At 42.6% G+C, this 26,527-nt stretch overlaps 2 protein-coding genes across 2 annotated transcripts; both read right to left on the reverse strand.

The window, feature by feature from the left end:
• Positions 1 to 4,092: 4,092 nt before the first annotated feature.
• Positions 4,093 to 15,639, reverse strand: slc2a3a (solute carrier family 2 member 3a). Its single transcript, XM_084032583.1, has 9 exons — positions 15,004 to 15,639; positions 14,367 to 14,527; positions 13,040 to 13,280; positions 12,752 to 12,914; positions 8,169 to 8,356; positions 6,398 to 6,502; positions 6,208 to 6,306; positions 5,391 to 5,594; positions 4,093 to 5,232 (listed from the first exon to the last, which is right to left on the reverse strand). The coding sequence occupies exons 1-9, from the start codon at positions 15,364 to 15,366 to the stop codon at positions 4,915 to 4,917; spliced, it is 1,842 nt and encodes a 613-aa protein (XP_083888709.1). The 5' UTR covers positions 15,367 to 15,639; the 3' UTR covers positions 4,093 to 4,914.
• Positions 15,640 to 23,112: 7,473 nt separating this feature from the next.
• On the reverse strand, positions 23,113 to 26,261 carry LOC311027648 (cytochrome c oxidase subunit 6B1-like). The gene is made up of 4 exons (XM_084031755.1): positions 26,160 to 26,261; positions 25,337 to 25,444; positions 23,437 to 23,537; positions 23,113 to 23,262 (listed from the first exon to the last, which is right to left on the reverse strand). Exons 2-4 carry the CDS (start codon positions 25,428 to 25,430, stop codon positions 23,209 to 23,211), a joined length of 249 nt encoding a protein of 82 aa, XP_083887881.1. The 5' UTR covers positions 25,431 to 25,444; positions 26,160 to 26,261; the 3' UTR covers positions 23,113 to 23,208.
• Positions 26,262 to 26,527: the final 266 nt, after the last annotated feature.

Below are 26,527 nucleotides of genomic sequence, written 5' to 3' on the forward strand. Positions count from 1 at the left end.
TGCAGCCGAAGCATGTCGATGCCAGTTAGTCCGTGACACTATGGTTCATTTCAGAGGCGGCCCACTGACCAATCAGACGTCTCAAATACGGTGGGAGGTAACAAAGTACAAATACTTTGTTACTGTACTGAAGTAGAAGTTTCAGGTATCTGTACTTTACTTGAGTATTTATTTTTCATTAGACATTTTTCTTTTACTCCAAACAAATCTCTGTACTTTACATTTCAGAGCCTGTATTTTTTCGGTTTTACTTGTAAAGAAGTTGAATCAGTACTTTTACTTTTACCAGAGTCTTGAGTTTTGAACACAAGTGTACTTCTACTTGAGCAGAGGATGTCTGTACTTTCGACACCTCCACATGTAATCAATGCATATCAAATTTGAAATCCGGGTAATTTCAAGGTTGAAAAGTCATCGTTTAGTATACGTCTAGTCTCATCCTAAACCTTGTTTCAACACCATATGGGTTTTTAAATGATGTTTTTATGAAATGGTCTAAATCCGGGCTACATGTAGCCAAATACACCATTGTTGTTAAAGCAGAGAAATAAAAGGTAACAGTTTGGGATTTACATGACAATGTTGGCAGCAGAACAGAAAAGGACGAGAACATACGACTGTCAGCATCTCTGAGTGTAATCTGATTAGGCACACAGATGAAAGGACTAACTGTGATTGAGTGGTGAGAAAGACGTGAAAATTAAAAGGAGGTGACATAATTAAAAACAAAACAGCAAAAGGTATCAATATTTAACGTTTACTACTAACATTTGCACCCCTAAAAAATAAATAACCGGAACACACCCTTTCGCTGTGACCACGCAGGTCAACATATAAATAGTACTCTTTCCAAAAAATACATATTTACAAATCAATACTTCTACTTTGTACAGCGAGCGGAGCGTTTTCAGATCGTACATGAAGTATGTGGCTTCGGTCAGGATCCGTGTGATTTCCTTTCAAAGCCGTTCACGTACTTTTGTGATTTGCTGAATTCACCAGGGTGAAACATGTTTCTCAAATCTCTCTCAAGTGGGAAGATTTGGACCGCTGTCTCCTGCAAAATTACTTTTCCATACAACCAAACTGCATTCCAGGTAAATAGATTTTTAGTGGCGGTTTGAAACTTGGGTTGGCAAACAGAAGAACGAGGAAAATACACTTCAAAACAACATTGTTTTAAGCAAAAGATAAAGTACTTGGTTTACACAAACAGCAGTCTCCTGGGTGAAAGTCATGTGTTTCTGGACCCACAACCTCCTTCCTATGCTTCGGTTTGGTGGGAAACTGAACTTGTATAATATAATCCACAATGCAGTTTCCTTGTATGAGAACATTTTTAGGAGACCAGCCTGCATTCTGTCATATTGGCCACGATGAACCAGAGGAGGCAGGTTGTATGTTGGCTCTCTTTAAACACAATTCTTCATGTGCTCCTTCTGAGACGCCTCAGAGAAAAAGGAGAGCGCAGACTCCGGAGGTGATTGGAAATGTGCGATATCACAAGAAGCGAACCCGACTGAGACAGCCGTAGTAATAGAAAGCATCTTAACTCCATACGGGACTCGGGTTTAGTAGAAGGTGTAGCCACGGACAGAAGCAGAACCTTGAGTACGACACGGAAGTGAACCACACAGTGCAAACACAGCACGTCACTATCGTCCACAACACAGTGATACACGACCAAGCAGTGACTCCACCTCCCCCCCCACTGCAGGAAATATTCATCTTAACAAGCCCAACTCCTCATACAAGTGAACACAACAAAGAGCCATGTTTTCTGATCAAATGTCACACTTCAGCATAAATCGCTGGAATTTCTTGTCAAAATAAATATATTCCCAGTGAAGCAAAAAAACATACATACATGAATAAATATGTTCTGAAAGTGCAGTATTGAATTACTGTTGGTGAAAAAAAGGTATTTTCACAACTACAGTCACTACAGAATATAGAAAATATACTTTGTGTCGGACACGGATACGCGAACAATCATACTGTACAACGTTGGTAATGCATAATAAATATGTAAAGGTTTGACAACATGGCTGCCTCTTCAGACCCGACACATGAAGCCAGAAACACACATCTCAGTTTGAGTGCCTGCAACTAACGAGGATGTTTCTATGGAAGCCCATTTTGGCCAGTTATGGGAAAAATATCCTGTGAGTTATTCTATGTCAAACAATCACAAAAATAATGACTAATAAATATTGCAAAAATAATTCATTAGAATTGCAAAAATAATAAGGAACATTCTCAATATATTACTAAGTATCTCAAAATAACGAGGAACTTTCTCAATATTTTTAGTATCTGAAAATATTGACTTAATATCTGAAAATATTGACTAAGTATCTCAAAAAAATGAGAAATGTATCGTAACTTTGTCTTAGCATCTCAATATGTTGGGATTATTTCTCATTAAAATGACAGAATCTTCCTTTTTTATATCACAGTGGCCGAAATTGGCTTCCATATGATTTTGTGGTAAATGGAGGAAACCGTATTAATTGTATTATTATGTAAATCAGTATTTCCACTTTAGGATACATACAGTAATTAATATGTTTGGGCTTTAAATGTCATACAACGTTGTAAAACACAACAACATTCTGACACACAGCGAAACACAAGTTAGCACGTCTCACAGTTTTACACCCAAATGCTATTTTCAAAAAAATTTATATAATGTTGACTTGGAGGCAGATTATAGTTTTAGTTTCAAAACAATTTCCAAGAGTCAGTTTGGTTTTCAGACCAGACGGTAGATTTTAAGAGCTTCAGGTGACTTTTGCTGTTCGCTGAATATTCCAATAGTGAGACACCGAAATGAAGGATTGAAAGAATACTTTAGTTTTTGGAGCACAAGATAGCGAACATAGCCAGGGGACAAAGTCAAGAGACAAATAAAAAGTTATTATTATTATTATTATTATTATTGTTTTGTTTTTTCCCCCTTTAATTCAAGACCACCCAATGTCTCGTCTCCTACCTTAAACATGGAGGCTTAGGTTAATCTGTAAATGGGATTATTTAAATAACTGAGCATTCAGCAAAATACTTTTATATCAGTGTCTTCCTATCATAGTTTTTGCTTTTAAAATCACTTAGAAAATCAATAATTTTGGGGCTCTCATTTTGGAACAACACTTTTTTGATTGAACAAAGAAATGATTATCTCAGATGATCAGCTGTCAACACGATTAGGTAATTAAACTCATGTCTCCCTTTGTGAAAAGAAATGAAAAACAGCAAATAAATGATCCAGATTCGTTATTGAAATCAAAAGTTGGTCTTCCATTAAAATGTTGTTGAAACAGTATTAGCACTTCCCCTTCCTTCTCCGTGATCAGCTCCTACAGTGTTTAGGCTGCAGTTTGTTATTGATTGCACATTTAATACGACTCCTATGTTCTAATAAGAGGCGTGGCCCGATAGAAGCAGTTGCTCAGGTGAATATAGTTTTGACTGCTACATTGTGGCTCTGACGCCTGTGTTGCTGCTTATCTGGTTAGCAAAGTGCGTCTAAAGAGCAACAGACGAGACTAACAGCATTGCACTTCATGTGATGTCGATTTACTCCAACACAGATTTGGCTTTTCATTACTCTGGGCTGGAAAGCATTACGATTCTAAATTAGCTTTTGTGTATTATAGGTATATATTTCATACAAAAATCAATTTCTAAGGTAATAAATACTCTTTTTCTTTCTTCTTCGACAAAATAAAATATACATTGCACGTTACCCTAACTAGTGTAAAACAATTCAGCCGACATGTTCTTGTCCACAGGTTCATAAGCCAGTCCTAAAATTCATAAGCAAGTCATGATTTTACCAGCTTGCAATATTCTTTCTCCAATGCAATAAAGCAAAAAGACTTAACAGCAAATTCATATCTTTTCTTTTTTGCCTCTTTGCTTCGTTAGCTTTTCTTTTCATGAATCAGAATATAAATTTGACAAATGACGAGTTAATCAAAGACAAACGGAGATATTTGTTTGTTTGGAAGAAACTAGAACTGAATTTCATCGACCGAAAATCCAAGAACAAGCAGGATGAGACCGCACAATGAGAGCAAAAGTGCTTTAACCACCAACTTAGCTTTCAGAATGAATCAAGAAAACATGTTTTCACTGAGTGGCAAACCATGTTCAGTACTTTGGCATCGCTAACAAAGCTGGAGGCGGAGCAGATGTTTAAAGAATCCCTTCTTAGACCTGCGACTTGAGAAGACATTCCGAAAAACATCGTCAAAAATGTAAATATTTTGTGAAACTACAAATTCATACTGCACTAAAATACACACTTAAAATGCCTGTCTAAACTTTAAAACCAGGAATACGTGGACCTGAACGCGGACCTGAAATCAGAAGTGAATGGACTTGTCTGGCAAAAACCTGCACAAAGGCTGCGTCATTGTCAACACACTCTGCCTCTAGGCGGCGGTGGCGGCGGCCCTTCCACCCGGACCTTCGCCCAGACGCTTTCCTGGCGCAGCCAGGCGTTCGCCGTGTCGGGAAAAGTGTTGTCCTGACTCTAGACACACAGCTGTCTTGAAAAAGACTCAGCCTTTTGATGAATGTAGCTTAATTCCTAGGAATGTACAATAGATTAAATCTGTATTAATCTGTGTTCGCCGGTGGGCGGCTTCCCTTTCACAGTTAAGGGAGGGAGGATTTAAAGGAAGGAAGACACAGAAACACCGACGGAAGTTACCGTGAAAGCAGGAAGCTTTTACAGCTCAAAGCCTGTACGTTGATAATGCTGTTGTTCTCAGGAAGGTCTATTAGAAAAGAATGTCGTTTCTATTGTTATAATAATAAACTACAAATTAAAGCATCTTCTAAACCTCTGTGTTCTTCCTCCGTTTATATCCCCCTTCACCCACTCAAGCTCTATCTGCAGCTGCTCTACACACTCCCCTGCACTGCCGATTTTGTTTTCTCTTCCAGTGGCGTGTTTTCGCCGGCGGGGGGCGGAGCAGCAGCTGGTGCCTCCACCAGTGGCACCTTCTCCTTCACCGGCGAGGCGGGGAGCGTCGTGGCAGCGCCGGCGCCGGTGGGAGGATCCTCGATGGACGAGGAGGTGGGAGGTGGGCCGCTGCCGAAGCTGCGGGCGATTTCGTCAAAGGTCTTGCCCCTGGTCTCCGGGACTTTGAGGAAGGTGAAGATGAAGAAGAGGATGAGGAAGGCTGTGAAGATGAGGAAGACCCAAGGCCCGCACCACTCCTGAGGAGGAAGAAATGAGACGTGAGTACTTGTGAGTACGTACGCGAGTTCCCACGTCATCATCGAGTCAGTAGGACAAAGTGATGATGTTGTAAAAGAATACACAAGAAAAGAAAGAATATAAATCCAAGCTCAAACACCAGGACGACCTCTCTTACCACTAGTTTGGGGAAGCTCATTCCAACCAGGAAGTTGGCCGTCCAGTTGCAGCAGCCGGCCACCGCCATGGCGGCTGGGCGAGGCCCCTGGGAGAACAGCTCGGCCACTATGAACCATGGGATTGGACCGGGGCCCAGCTCAAACATGGCCACGAACAGCATGACGGCGATGATGGCCATGTAGCTCATAACGGGAATGTGCTTCTGCTCAGACAAGAAGGAAAGAAAGGAAGGTTGTTCATATCCTTTGATGAGAACAAGTTAGAAATCAGCACCAATGAATTACTGAAACCTTGTGGCACAAAACAGAACCGCATGTGGAAAAAGGATGGATTTCTGTGCAGTGAAGAAGCATTGTAGGAGAAGATGAGAGAGCTTAAGATCAAGCAGTAGTTTTATAGAAAGGTTAAAGGTTCACCCTAAAATAAAATAAAATCATTCGAGATGGTTTTTGTGTGTTTCTATGATCCTGAACATAACTTTGCCCTTTCAGATGACATCGTTATGCTCTGATGGATAAACTAGTAGTTCTTTCTCAGCCAAAGGAAAACAGGAGATTGGTGAAATCAGTTTCCAGGGTAGCACACGATGACCGGACGCTTACGAGGCCGACAAGAAACGTTTCCAAGTGGTATTATTGTTGGTGCCGCAAAAACAACCGGATAGCTGAAAGCTAGCACCTTGTAGCTGCCAACGCTGATGTCACGTTGTACTGATGACACACTGGAGCACTTTACTTTACTTTACTTTACTTTACTTTACTTGGTATGGAATCGATACCAAATCTTGCAGTATCACACACCACTACTGGACTCACCAGCAAGAGGGAGACGGTCATGAGCACAGCGCTGATCGCCATTCCACCCAATCCCAGGAGGTGCAGCGTCCTTCGTCCCGCCTTCTCCACCAGGAAGAGCTGGAGCACAGACAGAGGAGGCAGTGATGTGCCGCTGAACGCACACAAACACACCAACAAAGACCAACGCGGTGGCGACGGTGTCACTCACGGAAACGACGGTGAAGATGGTGTTGACGACGCCGGCGCCGATGGTGGCGTAGATGGGCTGCTTCACACCGGCAGACTCGAAGATGCCCGTCGAGTAGTAGAACACCTGAGGGACACGCAGAGGATGGAAAAATACGTATTTAATGAAGACCTTCATATAAATGTGTTCATCATATTCAACTATAACCATCTGGAATGATGTCTCTTTTATGTATTTACCTTTCAGAGACAACTTTAATAAGTCACATCATCACGTTTACATAGAATCCACCCAGTGGAACAAAGTTACAATTCCTGTTTGTATATCGAGTCAAACCTCACTTCATGGCTCATGAATCAAGAAAAGAATAAAGAAGCAATAAAGAAGTTTCTCTCGAGCAGCTTTTGGGCCACTGGTGGACATCACACGTTCCCTCGGATGCAGGGAGGCCAAATGTGTTTCCTCACACGTTTGTGTGAGGAAAACACCAGGAATACATTCCATTTGAATCATTCAGGCAGGCAGTGATCGTCCTCCTGTTACCTTTGGCTCATATTGTAAAACTACATTTCACAATAAAACTGTTGATATATATCTGTGTAAATATTCTATAATTGCAATACAGAAATTAATTCCTGTAATGTTTTAATTTAATCTAAGGATTCAACTATCACCTGTTTGTTCGATTGAACATTTGCATTACAGATGCAACTGTAGATGTTGTTGATTGGGTGGCTCCCTCAATCCTCTCTCACTTGACAACATGGTGTGGCCCTGATTTCATCAGCACCTACAGCTCCACCAACCTGTCTCCCTGCCTCTCTTCTCCCTCCACCAACCTGTCTTCCTGCCTCTCTTCTCCCTCCACCAACCTGCCTCCCTGACACTCTTCTCCCTCCACCAACCTGTCTCCCTGCCACTCTTCTCCCTCCACCAACCTGTCTTCCTGCCACTCTTCTCCCTCCACCAACCTGTCTCCCTGCCACTCTTCTCCCTCCACCAACCTGTCTCCCTGCCACTCTTCTCCCTCCACCAACCTGTCTTCCTGCCACTCTTCTCCCTCCACCAACCTGTCTCCCTGACACTCTTCTCCCTCCACCAACCTGTCTCCCTGCCACTCTTCTCCCTCCACCAACCTGTCTCCCTGCCACTCTTCTCCCTCCACCAACCTGTCTCCCTGCCACTCTTCTCCCTCCACCAACCTGTCTTTCCCTATATCTCCATGTGTTCACTAACTGGTCTGAAACACCTGCTGAGGTTTTCAGCTGAAGATCATCAGTGTTTAAAGTCATCAGGCTGAAATCCTCCTGTGTTGGATGTGAGGTTTACATTTAGACAGCGGTGTGTTAACATGTGAACAAAGTGCTGTAAATCCACAGTGTTGTGCAGGTTGTGGTGAAAGTCAGCAGAGAAGTGTGGAGAGTTTTGAAAACTGTGTTCCAACAATGAAGGAGCTGAGTTTGGTCCACATGAACTGCTGCTGTGCAGACTGGAGTTAGAGTGTTGAACATGGAGCTGCTGGTGTGCCCGCTGTCCTTTAGCAATCGGAAAAAACTGTAAGAAGAGTACTTGAGTAAATGTACTTCGTTATTTTCCACCACTGCTTAGCAGGCATTGCTTTAACTGTCATATGTACTGCATGCAGTGAATGCATCGATTATTTGATGCATATGTTTTAAAAATAGCTGACAGCAGTCCGTGTGTGTGTGTGTGTGTGTGTGTGTGTGTGTGTGTGTGAGTGTGTGTGTGAGTGTCTGTGTGTGTGTGGACATGCTGCCTGTTGTGGACTCACAGCGTTGATCCCTGACAGCTGCTGGGAGAGCTGCAGCATGACGGCGATGAGGAGGGGCTGCCGGTACGACGCCGAGCGGAAAAGCTCGAGGATGGTCACCTTCTTCTCCATGGCCATCTTGGCGCTCTCCTCCTTCATCTCCTGCAGGTCTTTACTCACATCCTCGCTGCCACGCAGACGCACCAGTGCTGCCAACAGAATGCAAAATTATGATCTTAGAAATCATAAAACAATTTTTTTTATTGTAACCCCCGGCAACCATCTCCATGTGAACTTAATTCACAGGTACATTCGGATGAAAGCTCAGGTAGCCCACGTCAAAACTGTGTTGTGGTAGCTCCGCAGCCATTTTGGCTTTAAAGTAGCAACAACAGAGAACTTTCTCAATGGAACTGAATGACCGATGTCTTCACAAACAGTTCTGATGTAAACAAACCTAGTATATTAAATCACCTTCCAGTCATTTGGAATCTATAGCTGGTCCTTTTAAATATGTATGTTTATATATATATATATATATATATATATATATATATATATATATACACTCAACAAAAATATAAACGCAACACTTTTGTTTTTGCTCCCATTTTTCATGAGATGGACTTAAAGATCTAAAATTCATTCCAGATACACAATATTACCATTTCTCTCAAACATTGTTCACAAATCTGTCTAAATGTGTGATAGTGAGCACTTCTGCTTTGCTGAGATAATCCATCCCACCTCACAGGTGTGCCACATCAAGATGCTGATCTGACATCATGATTAGTGCACAGGTGTACCTTATACTGCCCACAATAAAAGGCCACTCTGAAATGTGCAGTTTTGTCTCACAGCAAAATGCCACAGATGCCACAAGCATTGAGGGAGCGTGCAATTGGCATGCTGACAGCAGGAATGTCAACCAGATCTGTTGCTCGTGCATTGAATGTTCATTTCTCCACCATAAGCCGTCTCCAAAGGTGTTTCAGAGAATGTGGCAGTACATCCAACCGGCCTCACAACCGCAGACCACGTGTAACCACACCAGCCCAGGACCTCCACATCCAGCAGGTTCACCTCCAAGATCGTCTGAGACCAGCCACTCAGACAGCTGCTGAAACAATTGGTTTGCATAACCAAACAATTTCTGCACAAACTGTCAGAAACCGTCTCTGGGAAGCTCAACTGCATGCTCGTCGTCCTCATCGGGGTCTTGACCTGACTCCAGCTCGTCGCCGTAACAGACTTGAGTGGGCAAATGCTCACATTCGATGGCGTCTGGCACGTTGGAGAGGTGTTCTCTTCACGGATGAATCTCGGTTTACATTGTTCAGGGCAGATGGCAGACAGCGTGTGTGGCGTCGTGTGGGTGAGCACTTTGCTGATGTCAATATTGTGGATCGAGTGGCCCATGGTGGTGGTGGGGTTATGGTATGGGCAGGCATCTGTTATGGACGAAGAACACAGGTGCATTTTATTGATGGCATTTTGAATGCACAGAGATACCGTGATGAGAACCTGAGGCCCATTGTTGTGCCATACATCCATGAACATCACCTCATGTTTCAGCAAGATAATGCACGGCCCCATGTTGCAAGGATCTGTACACAATTCTTGGAAGCTGAAAATGTCCCAGTTCTTGCATGGCCAGCATACTCACCGGACATGTCACCCATTGAGCATGTTTGGGATGTGCTTGACCGGCGTATACGACAGCGTGTACCAGTTCCCACTAATATCCAGCAACTTCGCACAGCCATTGAAGAGGAGTGGACCAACATTCCACAGGCCACAATTGACAATCTGATAAACTCTATGCGAAGAAGATGTGTTGCACTGCATGAGGCAAATGGTGGTCAAAACCAGATACTGACTGGTTCTGAGTCCCCAGACCCCCAATAAAGCAAAAAAAATGCACATTTCAGGGTGGCCTTTTATTGTGGACAGTCTAAGGCACACCTGTGCACTAATCATGATGTCAGATCAGCATCTTGATGTGGCACACCTGTGAGGTGGGATGGATTATCTCAGCAAAGCAGAAGTGCTCACTATCACATATTTAGACAAATTTGTGAACAATGTTTGAGAGAAATGGTAATATTGTGTATCTGGAATGAATTTTAGATCTTTAAGTCCATCTCATGAAAAATGGGAGCAAAAACAAAAGTGTTGCGTTTATATTTTTGTTGAGTGTATATATATATTGTGCCTTTAAAGCCACTATTTCTGGACATCTGTGTGGCCTCGTGGTTTAAAAACGCTGACTGTGTAATTCTAATGTATTCTAGCTCCTCTTAATTCTTTTCAGCTTTGCACTGGATACGATCCAATAACGGTCTAAAAATATTTTTTTTAAAAGCCATTACGACTCAATTTTTCAAAATCCCAAACTATGGATCCCTGCAGTGGTAGTACCAGAGAATGTGTCTCATTTCCGACAAACAAACACTAAGCTATTAATAGTCATTTTTAAAGATGCTATAATCCCATAACAATCCTACATAGCAAAGTAATTTACACAAAGGATATTTTCTGACAAATTGATTGAAAAAAAAAAGACCAAAGTGACAGGATGGACTGTTATAACTATAGTACTTAAAGGGTTAAAAGTTGTTCTCCGAACGATAACAGTATCGTCCAAAGAGTCTGCGTTGACACGATAAGTTCAGGGACCTGCTAGTGGTTGCTTTTTGATTCTCCTGTTGGCAAAACAAGAAGCAGATTTGACTCTTCAACTTCCCCGGGAAGAGCAGAGAAACCAGTTTGGCATGGCAGAAACCACAATGCCACTCCCGGCTGCTGAGCGTCTGAGTCGGCCGGGAGGTGTGAAGGAGAAGCAGGTCAGCAGCTGAGAGTCGACCCTGACGGGCTGCAGTGGGTTGAAAAGATGCCAAAACCTTCTGGCCGTTCAAGGACTCTTCTCACAGGGTTAAAAGGTCATCCTGACTCACCTGATCTGTAACTACTGATGTCTCCCTGTCTCTCTGGTGTCTGCTTGATGTTATTGTTCTCTCTCTTTATCCTTTGTCATCCTTTTCCTTCTCTTTCCCATTCATGGGGTCTGACATTTCTCACTTTCTTCCTCTCTATATGTCTTCTTTCTTTCTTCATCTTCCTCCTCTGTCTCACATGTATTTTCCCATGTTATAGTATTTCTCTAGAACTGTAGCTGCACAAGTAATGGTAGCAATTGTCATTGTAGTTATATCAGCAGAAGTAATAGCAAGTAATCCAAGCAGCAGGAAAAATAGCTGTCGCAGCAATATCAGCAGCTATTAGTAGCAGTGGTATTAGTTAGTAATGATAGTAGTTGCAGTAGTAGCAGAGGTTGTAGTATTGTAGTAGTGATACAGTAGAAATAACACCATATTAGCTGTATGGGTAGTAGAAGTGATAGTAGCAGCAGTAGTACTAGATAGTAGTTAGTAGATAGTAGTGGTAGCAGACTTGGTATTTGTGGTGTCAGGAGTCAAATTTGTATTGTCAGTAGAAGACGTGCTAGTATAAGTAGAAGCAAAAGTATCTTAGGGGAAATATATAATACTGTAAGTGGAAGCAGTAGTATTATGATTAGAAGTATTAATACCAGTGGAAGCAGTAGTATTGCCATAATACCATATTAGCAGTATGGGTAGTAGTATTGTCAGTAGAAGCATTAGTATTGTCAGTAGAAGCAGTAGTATTGTCAGTAGAAGCAGTAGTATCATGAGTGGAAGTAGTATTGTCAGTAGAAGCAGTAGTATTGTCAGTAGATGCAGTACTATTGTCAGTAGAAGCAGCAGTATTGTCGGTAGAAGCAGTAGTATTGTCAGTAGCAGTAGTATTGTCAGTAGATGCAGTAATATTGTCAGTAAGCAGTAGTATTGTCAGTAGATGCAGTAGTATTGTCAGTAGAAGCAGTAGTATTGTCAGTAGATGCAGTAATATTGTCAGTAAGCAGTAGTATTGTCAGTAGATGCAGTAGTATTGTCAGTAGATGCAGTACTATTGTCAGTAGAAGCAGTAGTATTGTCAGTAGATGCAGTAGTATTGTCAGTAGATGCAATAATATGGTCAGTAAGCAGTAGTATTGTCAGTAGATGCAGTAGTATTGTCAGTAGAAGCAGTAGTATTGTCAGTAGATGCAGTAATATTGTCAGTAAGCAGTAGTACTGTCAGTAGATGCAGTAGTATTGTCAGTAGAAGCAGTAGTATTGTCAGTAGATGCAGTAATATTGTCAGTAAGCAGTAGTATTGTCAGTAGATACAGTAGTATTGTCAGTAGATGCAGTACTATTGTCAGTGGAAGCAGTAGTATTGTCAGTAGATGCAGTAGTATTGTCAGTAGATGCAGTAATATGGTCAGTAAGCAGTAGTATTGTCAGTAGATGCAGTAGTATTGTCAGTAGAAGCAGTAGTATTGTCAGTAGATGCAGTAATATTGTCAGTAAGCAGTAGTATTGTCAGTAGAAGCAGTAGTATTGTCAGTAGATGCATTAGTATTGTCAGTAGAAGCAGTTAGTAGTTGCAGCAGTAATATCAGGAATAGCGGTGGTATCGCAGTAACAGATTACTACACTACGTAGTGGCAGAAGTACTGAAGCAGTATCGGTGCGTACCTTTGCGAGCCTGCTCCTCCTGTTTGAGGTTGATGAGCAGGAAGCGAGGGCTCTCCGGACAGAAGGGCAGCAGGATGCACTGCAGCACAGCAGGGGCCACGGTGAGGGCCAGCAGCAGGGGCCACAGCTTGGCTGATCCCAGCAGAGCCTCCAGACCGAAGATCTAAACGCCAGGGGCCACGACAGCTGGGTCTCAGTTACAGGACAGCTAACTAATCCCACCTCCACTGCAGCTAACTGTAGCACACAGTATAAGTAAACAGTGAGATATCTGTGAGGTTTGCTGACCTGAGCGATCAGGATGCCCACCACCACACCCAGCTGGTGCAGAGTGCCGAACGCTCCTCGGAGGGGAGTGGGCGACACCTCGCCCACATACATGGGCGTCAGGCCGGTGAAAAGGCCGCAGAAAAGGCCGATGACCAGGCGACCGGCGATCACCATCTCGTAGGAGGAGCAGATGGTGGAGAAGCCCATGAGGAGGCCGCCGATCACCGCCAGACAGTTGACCAGGAACATGGAGCGACGCCTGAGGAGGAGGAGGAGGAGGAGGAAGGTAGATGGTTTTACTGAAGAGGCTGGGAGTGAGGAGAGAAGGTGAGCGGTTTGTGGTTGAGGAAGATTGTTAAGTTCATTGATTAACTGAGGGATTCCATTAGTGTGATGGAGCTGAGTGTATGTAAAGGTCAGCTGCTTTCCTGTCTAATTAGTTCATTGACAAATAGGTGTTGGTCCAGTTTTACAGGGTACACACATGTGTTCATGTGTCAAGATAGATGTTTTTTGTTTTCTGTCAACTGTAGTTTTGTCTTTCGTCCGTTTTATTTGCGATGTCTATTTAAAGCAACATTTCATTTGTTTTCTTTTGGAAAAGTTGAATTTTCTGTCTGTGTTTTAATTATAGGAGCTAGATCTAGAGGTTATTAGCTTAGCTTAGCATAAAGGCTAAAATCTGGTGTAAATAGCTCACCTGACCCCCAAAAGTAAAAAAAAAGAAAAAAAAGCTGACTTATTAATGTACGGTATCTTGTTTGTTTAAAGCTATGCCAATCATAGAGAAGTCTGTCTCCAAATGCTGAGGTTTACCTTTCAAATCATTTTAATATTAATTATTCATTGTTCCTTTCTTTTTAAATGTGTAAGTAATCGTGAAAGGCCAAATGTCTTTAATGTTTGTAACACATTTCTGGCAAAGGTCCAAACAGCAGTCTCACCACAGAGAGATAAATGGATCGTGTTTTTCTGCTCTGAGTAAAAACAAAGAGGCAAATGGAGGAATGAAAAGAACAACAGTGGGCCCGAGACGGATCCACTCCATGAGATCCATTAGGAGTAATGGTTTGTGACAGCTCGGCCGAAACCACAAAGGAAATACACAGAGCCATTAAAGGAAAAAACCCAAGTCCTAGTGGGGCACCTATTATATGTGCAACAAAAAAATAGACGAAATTATATGAAATTAAGGAACTTAACACAATACGAAGTCAGTGGAGAGTGACGACTTGTCTTCACCTCCGCTGTGGGCAAACTTAAATGCACTCTGTCTCTATATGTCCTGCATTACACAGAAGAAATTACCACAACAGGTTTAGGTTCTCCTAAAAAGGGATCGTACCTGCCAAACCGGTTTGCCATGACGCCCACGCTGAAGGAGCCCACCATGCCGCCCACGCTGAAGATGGCGACGGCGATGCTCCAGACGATGGTACAGACCCCCGGAGTGATGGGCACGCCATAACGCTCAACCCAGGTATCGTTGAAGAAAGATCGCAGTTTCTGATGGCAGGGATAGATTAAAAAATAGGTCAATCTTTCCTGTATTTAAAGAGAGAAGTGCACTGAGGTCACCGGGGGTCGATTAGCACTAGCTTAGCATAAAGACTGAATGTGAAGGGACCAGCTAGCAAAGCTTTGTCAAAACTCTTGTTCATGGTCTTCATCATGATCTCATCCTCATGTTTGGGTAAGTCATCTTTTCATCTGTGTTCGTACTCAAATGATCCAATTTAAAGCTGCACCTTCAAACCAAAGCCCTGCTGATTCGGCGTTCTTCTCTTATCTTTTAGTCTCTTGAGTCACACACACAGTGACTTCAGAGAGCTGCATTTATTTGCAGGTATTTACCCTCACAAATACCTGTTGTTCACAACTGGAGAAGCCGAGGTGCAAACCGTGTGCAGCTTCGACTCAAGAAGATTTAGATCTCAGCAACAAGTTAACAAGGCAACTGACATCACCGATTAATCACCGACCTGCTCTGGAGCGTTGATGACTCCCGTGTTGTAACCAAACTGCAGAGAGCCGATGACAGCGGTGCCGAGAGAGAACAGGAGATAACCTGTTACCTGCTTTTCCTGTATGGGAAACACAACAGGAAAAGAAGAAGAAGATGGAAGAAAGCCAACAGAAGATGGAGACGGATGTGGGAGTAAAAAGGAAGGAGACAGAGAGAGAGAGAGAGAGAGAGAGAGAGAGAGAGAGAGAGAGAGAGAGAGATAATAAATGTGAAATCTGAGCTCATAATGAGATTTCCAGTAATTGAAGTCAGTGTACAAATACAATAAAACTGCAATGTTGATGGCAGTAAACAAAATAATCAGGTACACGCCACACATGCAGCCACATGAGATTACTCATCATATTTATGCTGTAATCTCCCGTATCTTTAATAAATAAAGAGTATTACAGGGAGTCTCCCCAGGCAGAAACATTTTGTTTTTCATGCACCGATCAATTTTGTGATTTGGGGCTTTTTTCTGCTTCCAGAACATTGTCAGACTAGTGGAAAGAAAACATCCAAAATACACATTCAGTCGTTTGTTTTACTACTTGTCTATTTGTGTCTGTAGATATCTGCTAAATTAACCAAAATGTACTATTAAATAATGCCTAATTTACATGTTTAAATACGTATAATAAAAAAATGATGTAACTGGAGAAGTTTAAAGGGGATATCCATTCATTTAAAAAAAAAAAAAATGTTTACCCTACATTGACCTGTAGTTGATTCATAAATCATAGCCTACTTTATAATAATATATGTTATTCCTAAAAACATGAAAAATGGCTGTTTACAGTATTTTCTCATTCATGGAGTGAAACAAACAGACTTTTTTTTTTAATCTGTAAAAAGAATGTTGTACATGGCTTAATCAGAATGTTCAGATTTATACTCAGGAAATGTACATTTAATAAGAAACATACAATTTCAGAAAACTTGCATTACAACAGTAATCTACTAGAGAACATTCTGATCTACTATTGTGTTTTAACCCCTATTAATCTGGGGAACCTCCCCTTAAAAAGCAACTGTAAAACCTGAAATGTAATTTCTTCAACTGCCAACGTTTTTTACGACTGTTTTTCTTGAACGTAATCAGCTTAATGCAGATGAAATTCAATAATGAAGTCGACCACCTGCTCCTGCGTCTGCGTCGGCCCATAACGCCATCGATTCATCTCTACGTAATGAAATCAAGGTGAGTATTTAAGTAGCCGCCGTGGTCGTCATGACGATCAGTTGTCATAACGTCTGACCCGCGTCGCGCCTCCATAAGATGCGTTCATGTTCGTAATTATGTCAGCTTATTTCACCTTACTGTAGAGGCTGTCATAAATGTAATTTATCATTGAAAGTGGGTAGAAAAGTCACGTTTTTCCTGGATAAAACACAATCCCAGACTATTTAAAAAAATATATTTAATAACAGCTGTAGCAGAGGGATTTAGTAACAAAAAAGAACACTGCTTATGCTGTTCAAGGTCATAGGGAGATGGAGTCTGTCCCAGCATGCAATGCGGGGGATGGTTGTGTACAATATGGACAGCTCACCGGTCTATCAGGACATTGTCATTTGCCCAACTTCTATAAGTCTAGGAACTGGAGGTCAATAAAGGTCAAAGGTTATTAAAGTCTTCTTGATTGATCCCACATATGAAATCCCCGGCGGGTGAAGCACGAGGAGTGAGGCCACCTTTGTTTCCTGCTGATGTCTGAAAGTCAGAAATAAAGAGACTCGCTGCTGACGGGGCAGAATGTTATATGAGACGGTACAGAGACCTGGAGAGGCCTCAGCTGATCCCCCGCCCTTGGTACAATAACAGGTAATATTAGCATGGACTGCACTTCTCCGGATTTATTGTAGCCACAAGGGGGGTTGGCCACAGAGGACCAATCACAGGAAGAGAGAGAGAGACGCGTACGGGAAAAAGAGCTGAAGGTCAAATATATTTTTTAAATGTTTTGCAGTCTATACATGAAACTCATGGTTTCCTCCGTTTGATTCCGGCAGCGAGGAACCATGAGAGGAATCTATTGGGTGAGTGATGACACGCGAGGAGGATATATAACGATGACAGATGAGCAGGAGGAAGAAACTGCATTTGTTCAACCTCTGACAAGTTAGTTAATGTCTGAAAAAGGTCATCATAATGATGGTGCAGCGGTGCATCTCGCTGCATGTCACTCGCTATAGTTGATATCTCCATGGTAACCGTGATGTCTGCATAGTTGGAGGAAAACTGATTTACTCATGGTTTTGACGTGAACACACTTGAGAAAAACGATCTCTTATGAAGGGAAACGAGGGTCTGCACACTGAATGAATATTATTTAACATTATATTCACAAAACCTCAAGGTCTTCGCCCTGCAAACATCCACCCAGTCCTGCACCCGACAACATCCACCTTCTTATTCGTCTTTGAATATTTTTTCATTCACTGAGTGAATAAACGCACTAAACAACCAAGATGTTTTCCAGCTCTCACCGTTAATGAAAGGCTTTTTCACTGTTTTGCTGCCTCATTTGCATACGTTCCCTGAGGATTTAGGTGACATTCAGAAGCGATCAATAATCTGGTTAAAACACGCCGGACTAAAAGCCAAAAGACTAAAAGCCATGTCTCTGGGCGGGTTTGCAAGGACAGTTGGGGAGTTTGTCTGTTCTTGTTGTGTCTTAGCATCAAAAACCAACCTTTTAGTTTTTGTTGAAAATGTAAAAAAAAAAACACATTCAAAGACAAATTACACTAAAATATAACAAAGAAATGACATATGGCTGGTTCAGAACTGATGAACTGATTCACCAAAGTAATCTGCAAACTAGATAGATTCTAATTCGTAATCCATGTGAGGGTCCGAAGATGCTTTAATTTCCATAATAATCTTTATTTTTAAATGGCGACCTGGCATTCCATAAAATACAAACAACACATCTCAAAAGGTACCGTGTAAAAAAGAGGCTGTTGGCGAGTGGGTCCAACAGCAGAGATTAAATACATGAGGGGGTCTAGATCGAGGCTAGTCTGGAAGTCACTCCAAGACCAAGGCCCATGATAGACCCCTTGGTTTAGTCTCAGTCCACACAGGTGGCACCTCCAAGCCAATTATTGGACCAAAGATTGCTACAATTGTACAAAGACTACAATGATGAGCCCCTTAGACTGAGTTTGAAGTGTATCTCAAGGCAGAATGATAAAGTAGGTCCAGAAAGGTCAAAGTGGAAGCACATGCAGATCTGTAAAAGGTCTCACCATGACTCAACGCCAATGTTTTTTTAACTTTCCCGTCCGGTAAACGTGTTTGAGAAACACAGTTTCTATTGCAGGCTTTGTCATAAATCTCTGGACCCCGAATGACATCATCGGGAATCCCACATCGCATAATGAGTCAAATCAGTGGAGTGCACCTTTAACTGCCAGTCTGACTCAATGACACTATGACGTTTGTTTTTGAATATGCAATCAATGTCAAACGTTTTGACTGAGACACTTGAATCAACATTGAACCTCATCGTCCGTCTGAAATCATCAACATCACTGAAAGTTGATTAAGTGAGACGGAGAGAAGAGAGCCCCGGGTCCCTCACCAGACCTGAATGCAACTCATTGTGACTGTAAACTAACACACACACACACACACACACACACACACACACACACACACACACACACACACACGCGCACACACACACACACACACACACACACACACACACACACACACACACACACACACACGCACACACCACAAGTTCACCTTCCTCTTTTCCCTCATCGACTGTCCGTCTCTCGTTTTTTTTTGTTTTTTTGTCAAGTCACAGTGACTCAGTAGAAATCACATGACGGCGCCTGAAACGTCTCCGATGAGAATCGATGAAGAGGGTGGGCCAGAAAACCAAGACCGCCTTCTAGTGACATTTGTGTTGAAATCTTTGTACCTGGCATGTGGAGTTATTGAATGATTACTGGTGACAAATCCTTTGTTCAAACAGCTCAAATCCTCTTTAATCTTAAGAGTGTTTTTTTCTCCATTATTGTCATTATTCAGATCAATCTGACTTATTTGATTGGATTTACTCGTTTTAATATCTTTGCTCCAAACACATTTATATTTAAAGAAGAGCAGAAACAGGACAGAATAGCAGCCCAGAATGTTTCCGTTAGCCGCCTGTTGCAGCACCACGTTTGCTGAACAGATGCTGTGTTACTACGGTAACCACCGTGATGACAAAAAAATGTAATTGCACTGTCCTGGCGCACAAATCCAACGCTATACTCTGTGTGTGCCGTTTAGGCCTAAGCTTGAACAAATATGCACGTAGGGAAAAAAAGGCAAAGCGTCAGAAACCTACACTGACTGACGGAGATGACTCATCTTGTCCGACTTGAACTCTCTGCTCTCATTTTATTATCTTTAAACAACAATGGCGTCATCCTTCTTCTCGCCTCAATCAAGCTCTGTCTATTTCACTTTCCCATCTCCAGCTGACCACGTGCGTCCATATTGCTCCCTCGACCCCCTCCACCCCTCCTTCCTTCGTCTCCATGGCGATGGCCTGGAGGAGACAGCTTTATTGACACAGGCTGGAAGTTGGCACGGCACGCACACATGCGGCAGGGTCTCACAGAGTCCTGCTGGTCTACTGCATGTGGGTTTAGTTACTACATCAGACCCACATCCCGCAATCAGAGACAATCAGCTCCACTTTGGAGTGAAACCAGGAAAGGGTAAATGTATCGAGCTGTTTTGGGGGATGCATCCAATAACAGTCCATGCTGGATTTTTAACGTGAGGGTCGTGTATTGATGAGCTCGTCGATATTTGGCACGAGCGACAAGAGCAGCACGCCGAGTCTGAGCACGACAGGACGCCACTAAAGGGACACATGATGCTCAGTATATAGACATACGACGACAAGCACACACATTTGTGCAACTACACTCACTACAACTACTACTAGACTATATTCAGAGCATTATTCGATTACTGTAGGGGCCTACCGGGCACAGGACCAGGGGCCAAAAGTGTCAGGGGCCTCTCTGGCCTTCGCCTTCAAAATGTCACTAAAAGAGACACGCAGCAACCAGGAAGAGACTCAAAACGACCAAGAAACATAAAACAACTACAAAAAGATAAAAACTCCACCCAAAGAGATGCAAAACAGCTGCAAATGGACACAAAGAGACTCACAGTGATTATGAAAGGGGGCAAAGCAACCACAAAGAGATACAAAGCAACAAACCAAAAGATACAAAATAACCACCAAGAGACAAAAAACGACCACAAAGAGACACAAAGCAACCACAAACTAACAGCTATCAAGTCTGTGTCTTGCTCAGAGTTTCCAAGGGGGCCATTGTTTCAGGTCAGTCTAATGTTTGTGATTTTTCTTCCCACTTATTTTGACATTAATTAACAGTTTTTCACCTTAAAACACAAACTTAGCATGAGTCTTCTCTACCTAACTTGACTTTCAACGTCACTTTTAAGTCACATTATTAGTTAAACAATGCTGAATGCTTTTTGTTTAACTTATACAAGACTGTTTCTTTCTACGACTAAACAAACAATCAAATGAAATATCACGTGTCTACACTTCTGTCTCCACATGCTGCCTCATCTGCTCCCTGATGTATTTTACTGTATGAGATGAAGAACTGAGAACAGCGGAATAAAAGAGGAATAAAAGCACCGAACCAGACCGAACCGAAGGATAAAAACATACAACGAGACAAAAGCACATTTACACATAGAGACCAGAGCCACATATGGAGCATGTAGAGCCAATCACAGACTAACAGACTCCCAGCAAACCCCAGAGGAACTGTGTGAACATGGAGCATTTGTCTGTCAGTAATATGTGTAACACGTGCAGACACAACCAGCATAGTAGGAGAGATTCAAACTTTTTTTTTTTACAGCAGTGAAGAGGCGTCTGGTCTATTTTCTGCAACCGCAATAATAGAAACTGCAGCTTAAGCCTTTTCAGAGGTGCATTTATCATCAAATCCAATGTTTATTGTGATGATTTGCATTGTGGAAATATGTTGTGCTATTTCAAAAGTATCTGGAAAAATTAAGACACAAAGAGATGGGACTGGAAATGAAAAGCTTTTTTTTTTCCTGTTCAGTAAGTCCACTTTGTTCATTCAACCACAACTAATGAACACAGAGCTGCACAGGACATGAAGCACGCTGCTGGAAACAAACAGTGATGCTCTCACATCTGCAGCGCTCCTTGGGTGACTCATATACATACATACATGCCCACCCACCACCCACGTCCCTATAGAAACGCTCCTTACACATGCACTATTCACCAATAGTCTCCTCTGAAACTAAGAAGAAAGAAAAGCACTCGCCTGGCCTTCCATCTTCTGGTGGCTGAGAGCGACGTTCGGAGAGAGGGGCTCTTCAGGTGGTGGCTAAAAGCTTCGCAGGACCCGCCCGCCGGCACCTTCAGCTGAAGAAAAGAAACACACCCGATTTAAGGCGCTGTCCGTGGTACCGACCGCGCTCTACCAATCACCGATAATCGATAAAGCGTTTTATGGTTTGACATTTGAAGCAGTAAAAAGATACAGGAATGAAATGAAGGTTATTTTCTGCCCGTTTACGTTTTTCTGTCTCTGTGGTGTCGGTCAAAGCTGACTTTTCACACACACACACACACACACACACACACACACACACACACACACACACACACACACACACACACACACACACACACACACACACACACAGAAACCCTCCGAACCGGGCCAAAGCAGCACAAAGCGGACGGTAAAGTGACCCCACCTGTCGTGACTTCCGGGCCGAACAAAGATGCCGGTCGCTGAGCTGCAGCAGCGTCTCCTCCGCTTCTCTTGGATTCGTCTCCTACGGGAGCTGCGAGGAGAACCGCACGTAAACCTTTTTTTTTGTTGTATTAATGTCTTTGCCCATCAACCTCTGAGAACCTGGGATGCCGTGACGTCGCCCCGCCCCTCCGCTTTTACGTGCAGAAAACGCGTGACTCGTTTGCATCATCATCACCGCATCCCGCGGCGTCGATGTCGGTCAGCTTAAGCGGGCGCATGCGCGGTAGGGTACGGTGGGGTGTTCGTGAGGGTCGTGACGCTCGTGAGCCCCTCCCTCGCGCTATGGCGTCCTCCTCGACTTCCCATGATGCCTCTCGACGGCGACCTTCACAGCAGCTGACTGATGCTGCTGCTGATGCTGCGGATGCTGATGCAACGCAGTCTGTTGCTGAGGCAACGGGTCACGGGAGCAGCTCAGGTGATGCTCCAGTTTGTAGAACCGATTACTTTTCAAAGCATTTCTTTTCAGCATTTGCAGACGATGACAGTTTGTCGAGCCAGCGGGGAGATCAGATAATGCAGACGGCAGCTCCTCGTTTCTTGTGATTTTGCTTGTGAGACTATAAGACAGACAGGTGACGGTGCATCAAGGAGCTTTGAGTAAAATTATTATTAAGTCAGTCAATTTGTAGAAGTCAGTTGTGCCACAAGAAGTTTTGGGGGGAAAAATTCTGTACCTCAATCTGAGCATTTATATATTCTGAATCTGCTATATTTAGCCCAATGCTAATAACAGTCACACTTGATTTTCATTTTTAATTCCTCCCTCTACGCTCATGTTTCACATTTTACCTCATATTTTTGGTTTATTAAAAAGAAAAAAGGGGTGGAATGTATTCCAGTGACTGCATCGATATTAAAGAACCAGAACAGTAAAACCTTGTTTTTTCACATTGCTGATGCCTCGACTACTTTACAAATTTAAATCACTGCTTATTCAATGCTGCCCCATAAATCTCCACCAGGATGTTTGCATCGTATCAGGTAGCGAGTGTGAACAGAATGTCTCGACTGGTTGCTGATTAAAGACGACATTAATATTTAACATGTAAACACCAGACTGTGGAGACTCGGAGGCCTGTTAAATGTTCAAAAGAAAAGCTCCTGAAGATCCATCTGCTGCCTGTAATCATTCAACGCACATATTCAAGGCTGATTTTCTCCTAAATGTCAAAGTTTCAATATCAAACACGAAGCAGGACAACTACAGCAGGAGTCACAGTAACATTAGATTATTTATTTAGTGGCTTCTGTACAGAAAGAGCAGACGCTTCACATGAAGATAGGAAGGTGCAGATGGAGGTGCGTCCATTCAGATCTTTCCAGGGAAACTTCCAGCCTCCAATTGGTCGTCCCATTTCTGAACCTGCGGGAGAGACGAAATTAAAGGCTCAAAACAGGACCAAGACTTAATGCTTATGGCAAAAAAATGGACCGGCAGTTTCTAATATGCAGCTAATATTCACATGATGAAAAAGAGCAAGAGACATCTGCGTGGTTACAGCTGATCACAGCAGGTGTTAAGCTGATGAAAACCTACCCAGCTCATGGGGCAGAGGCTCTTGTAGACCCTCTGGTACCAGTCGCAGGGAGCCGTGTCCTGGTCTTTGGCAGAGAGAGCTTTGTTACATCTGTGGAAGTCTGCAGCGAACAGAGCGGAGGAAGAAACGTCAGATCACAGATGCTACACTCAAGCAGAGGCCTGTACCACAAAGCAGGATTTGGGGTTTAGCGAGGTAACTTCAGGTTCAACTCTGGGTTTTCAGTCCAAGACGGTGGTTCACTTTTCATCAGGGCAGATCGCCATGGTAACTGATGCCACACACCCGACAACCGCCCTTGGACAGTTCATGCTTGAGATAAGAGAGCAACGCCTACTGACCAATCACAGCTCGATGTGAGGCTCGTGGGACGCAAAGAAGAAAAAAGGCAAAGTCATAATCCAGACTAGAAAGTAAGCTTAATGTGTTAATGTGTACATTTCTAAACGTTTATATACAGTGTGTATGTACTGTATATGTATGTGTGTGTATATATATATATATATATATATATATATATATATATAATTAGCTGCATGTGTGTATTATATTAAATGAATGTGCTTATTTGTATTCACATGGCATGTATGACCATATTTAAACATGCAGAGTTAATCAGCATATATTATATCTATAAGTCTTCTCTAGTGAGCATCATCTTCTTCAGCTGTGTCGTGTTTCACCGTTGCAGCTGAAAGAAGGACTCTAAATTGTCCGACATGCAATAACTTCCACAATGGAAAGAACAAAGTCTCCTCCATTCTGTAACAAAAACACATGGATTTAATATAATACACAAACGTGAGTCTAGACGGATCTCTAGATGACCAGTGATATTGTAAACATTCACACAGTCTGTGATTTATTAGCAGCTGTCCTCCTGCATGTGGTGGTTTTATACTGTGTTGCTTTTAGTCCGGCTTGTATTAGTCTAACCTTAACCTTTGCTCTTCGTTTTGAAATACGCCGTTGTGCTGACAGTAGACTCGTCCATGTTTGTGATTGTGATTTGCTGTAAAAGTGAACGCTGACAGACAGACTGAGAAACCTCAGCTGACTTACTGAGGTGGATAACCTCCGGCTTAGGAGCGCTTTGCAGAACCGCAGTTGTTAGATTGAGTTAACCTGAAGATATCCTGGGTGTGTTGGGCTCGCGTCGTAGGCCAGGACTGCTTTAGCTTCAGGTTCACTACACAACTCCAGACAATTCTTACTTAGACAAATTTGACATTTCATGGGAGGTGTTCAGCAGGCTTCGTGCCTGTTGTCTTGGCCTCACAATATTACTTTTTAAAATAATATATATAATAATAAAGATGTACAGAATATATGAAATGACAAGGTATTTACACGTTTAATCAAATTAATTACTACTACAACTACTAGGCTACTACTCATACTAAATCTAATGTTTTAAAAGCTCTTTTCAAAAACAAATTTCCAAAGTGCTTTACATGGCTGAACTAAGATTAAAACGTGTTAAGGACTTTAGGCACATTAACATATAAGACATACTGAAAATAAAACAGTGTGCTGAATTTATAGAATTTAAACTATTCAAGACGTTTTGAGAAGTGATTTAAGAGACAATACCGATTCTGCATGTCTCAGATCCTCAGGCAGGGTCAGCTTTTGATCTTGTGCCGGGACTCAGGAAGCAGAGTCCTGCCTGAGGAGGTGAAGCAGCAATACAGCAATGTAGTGACTAGCGAGGGGCTGAGCCATGAAGAGACAATTTTAAATTTTAAAACTGACTGGTAACCAGTGGGGTGAGGATAAACTTGGAACTGAGTAAAAAGAAACCTGAAGAAACCATCTGAGGGATCAATACTTGGCAGCCTTGATGGGATCTAGACTTCCTGAATCAAAACAGTGACGTGAAGTGGCCATCTTGTTTACCCAGATAGTTCTGGAAACAGTTGCGTGTCTGGTTGGTGTTGGGGAAGCGGGCATCGAATGGAGCCGTCCTGTAGTTCTTGATCTTCTCCTCCATCTTCAGGCTTTAAGCTGTAGAAGACCAGAAGAGTGTGAGCCAGTCTGACTGGGATCAAACTGACCGGTCACAGTGGACAGACAATACATAGCAGAAAGACAGTGGATCACAATGGCGACACGGCAGAATGACCGGGGGTCTGCAGTACTAGAGTACAGTGTAAGTACAGTACTAATCTTTATCTCCCCCAAAATACACTGTCCACGGCGGTGGATAGTACCGAGCACCGACTAGTAAACTTGATAATTTGTTCAGTTTAAGCGCGTCTTGGTAACTTTGTTATGTGCCGAATTTACCAGAGTACTCTACTGACTAGTAAGACACCTTCACTTGCACTCTACGAGGTTAGTAGCACCAACGCAATACATCTTTGAAAAAAACACCGCTTTTCCAAACGGAGTTCGGACGTACTGCGTCTGAATACAACACAACAACGGAACGATTTAATTACATTTTAAGCGGGTTTGGCTAACGTTAGCGAACATTTAAGCTAACCATTAATCGTTTGCGAAGAGATACATTGATTTCGGTTTAAAAATACCATCATTAAAACAAAAAAAATAACAACACCCGGTAACCTCTAGAGAGCGCTTTGCTAACGGTTAGTGGACGCTTTGTACATCCAATCTTTTTGCCAGAGATATTAAACATGAAAGGCAGACGTGAACACATTTAACAGCAATTTCTAACGAAGCTGAAAGCGTTTTATTCTTTAGATAAAACGTTTACCTTTCACAGAGAAATTCCGCTACAACCTTAGCGCTCGGTGTCCTGTCGTCTGAAGGACTGCTGCTCGCGGGGCATGTCGGGAAACAGGAATGACGCTTCAGGTGACGTTTGAAAAGGCAGCAGTGCCACCTGGCGGTGACGTGGAGGAGGTACAACTGGAGACTGACAACATACTGCACTTTATTACTCCTTCTAGTCGGTGAGGCCGCCACACAACTCCCTCGTGTCAGTTTTTTCAGTCTCTTGCTCCAAAAAACCTGCAAGGAGATGCAAATAAAATAAAAAAAAAGCAAATGCAAAAACACCCCCATCGGTTTCAATCTGTTACTATAGCAACTACTTCACTATATGAAAATGCATCATGAAAT

Source organism: Eutrigla gurnardus (assembly GCF_963514095.1).
Source record: "Eutrigla gurnardus genome assembly, chromosome: 17".
NCBI classification, from domain to species: domain Eukaryota; kingdom Metazoa; phylum Chordata; class Actinopteri; order Perciformes; family Triglidae; genus Eutrigla; species Eutrigla gurnardus.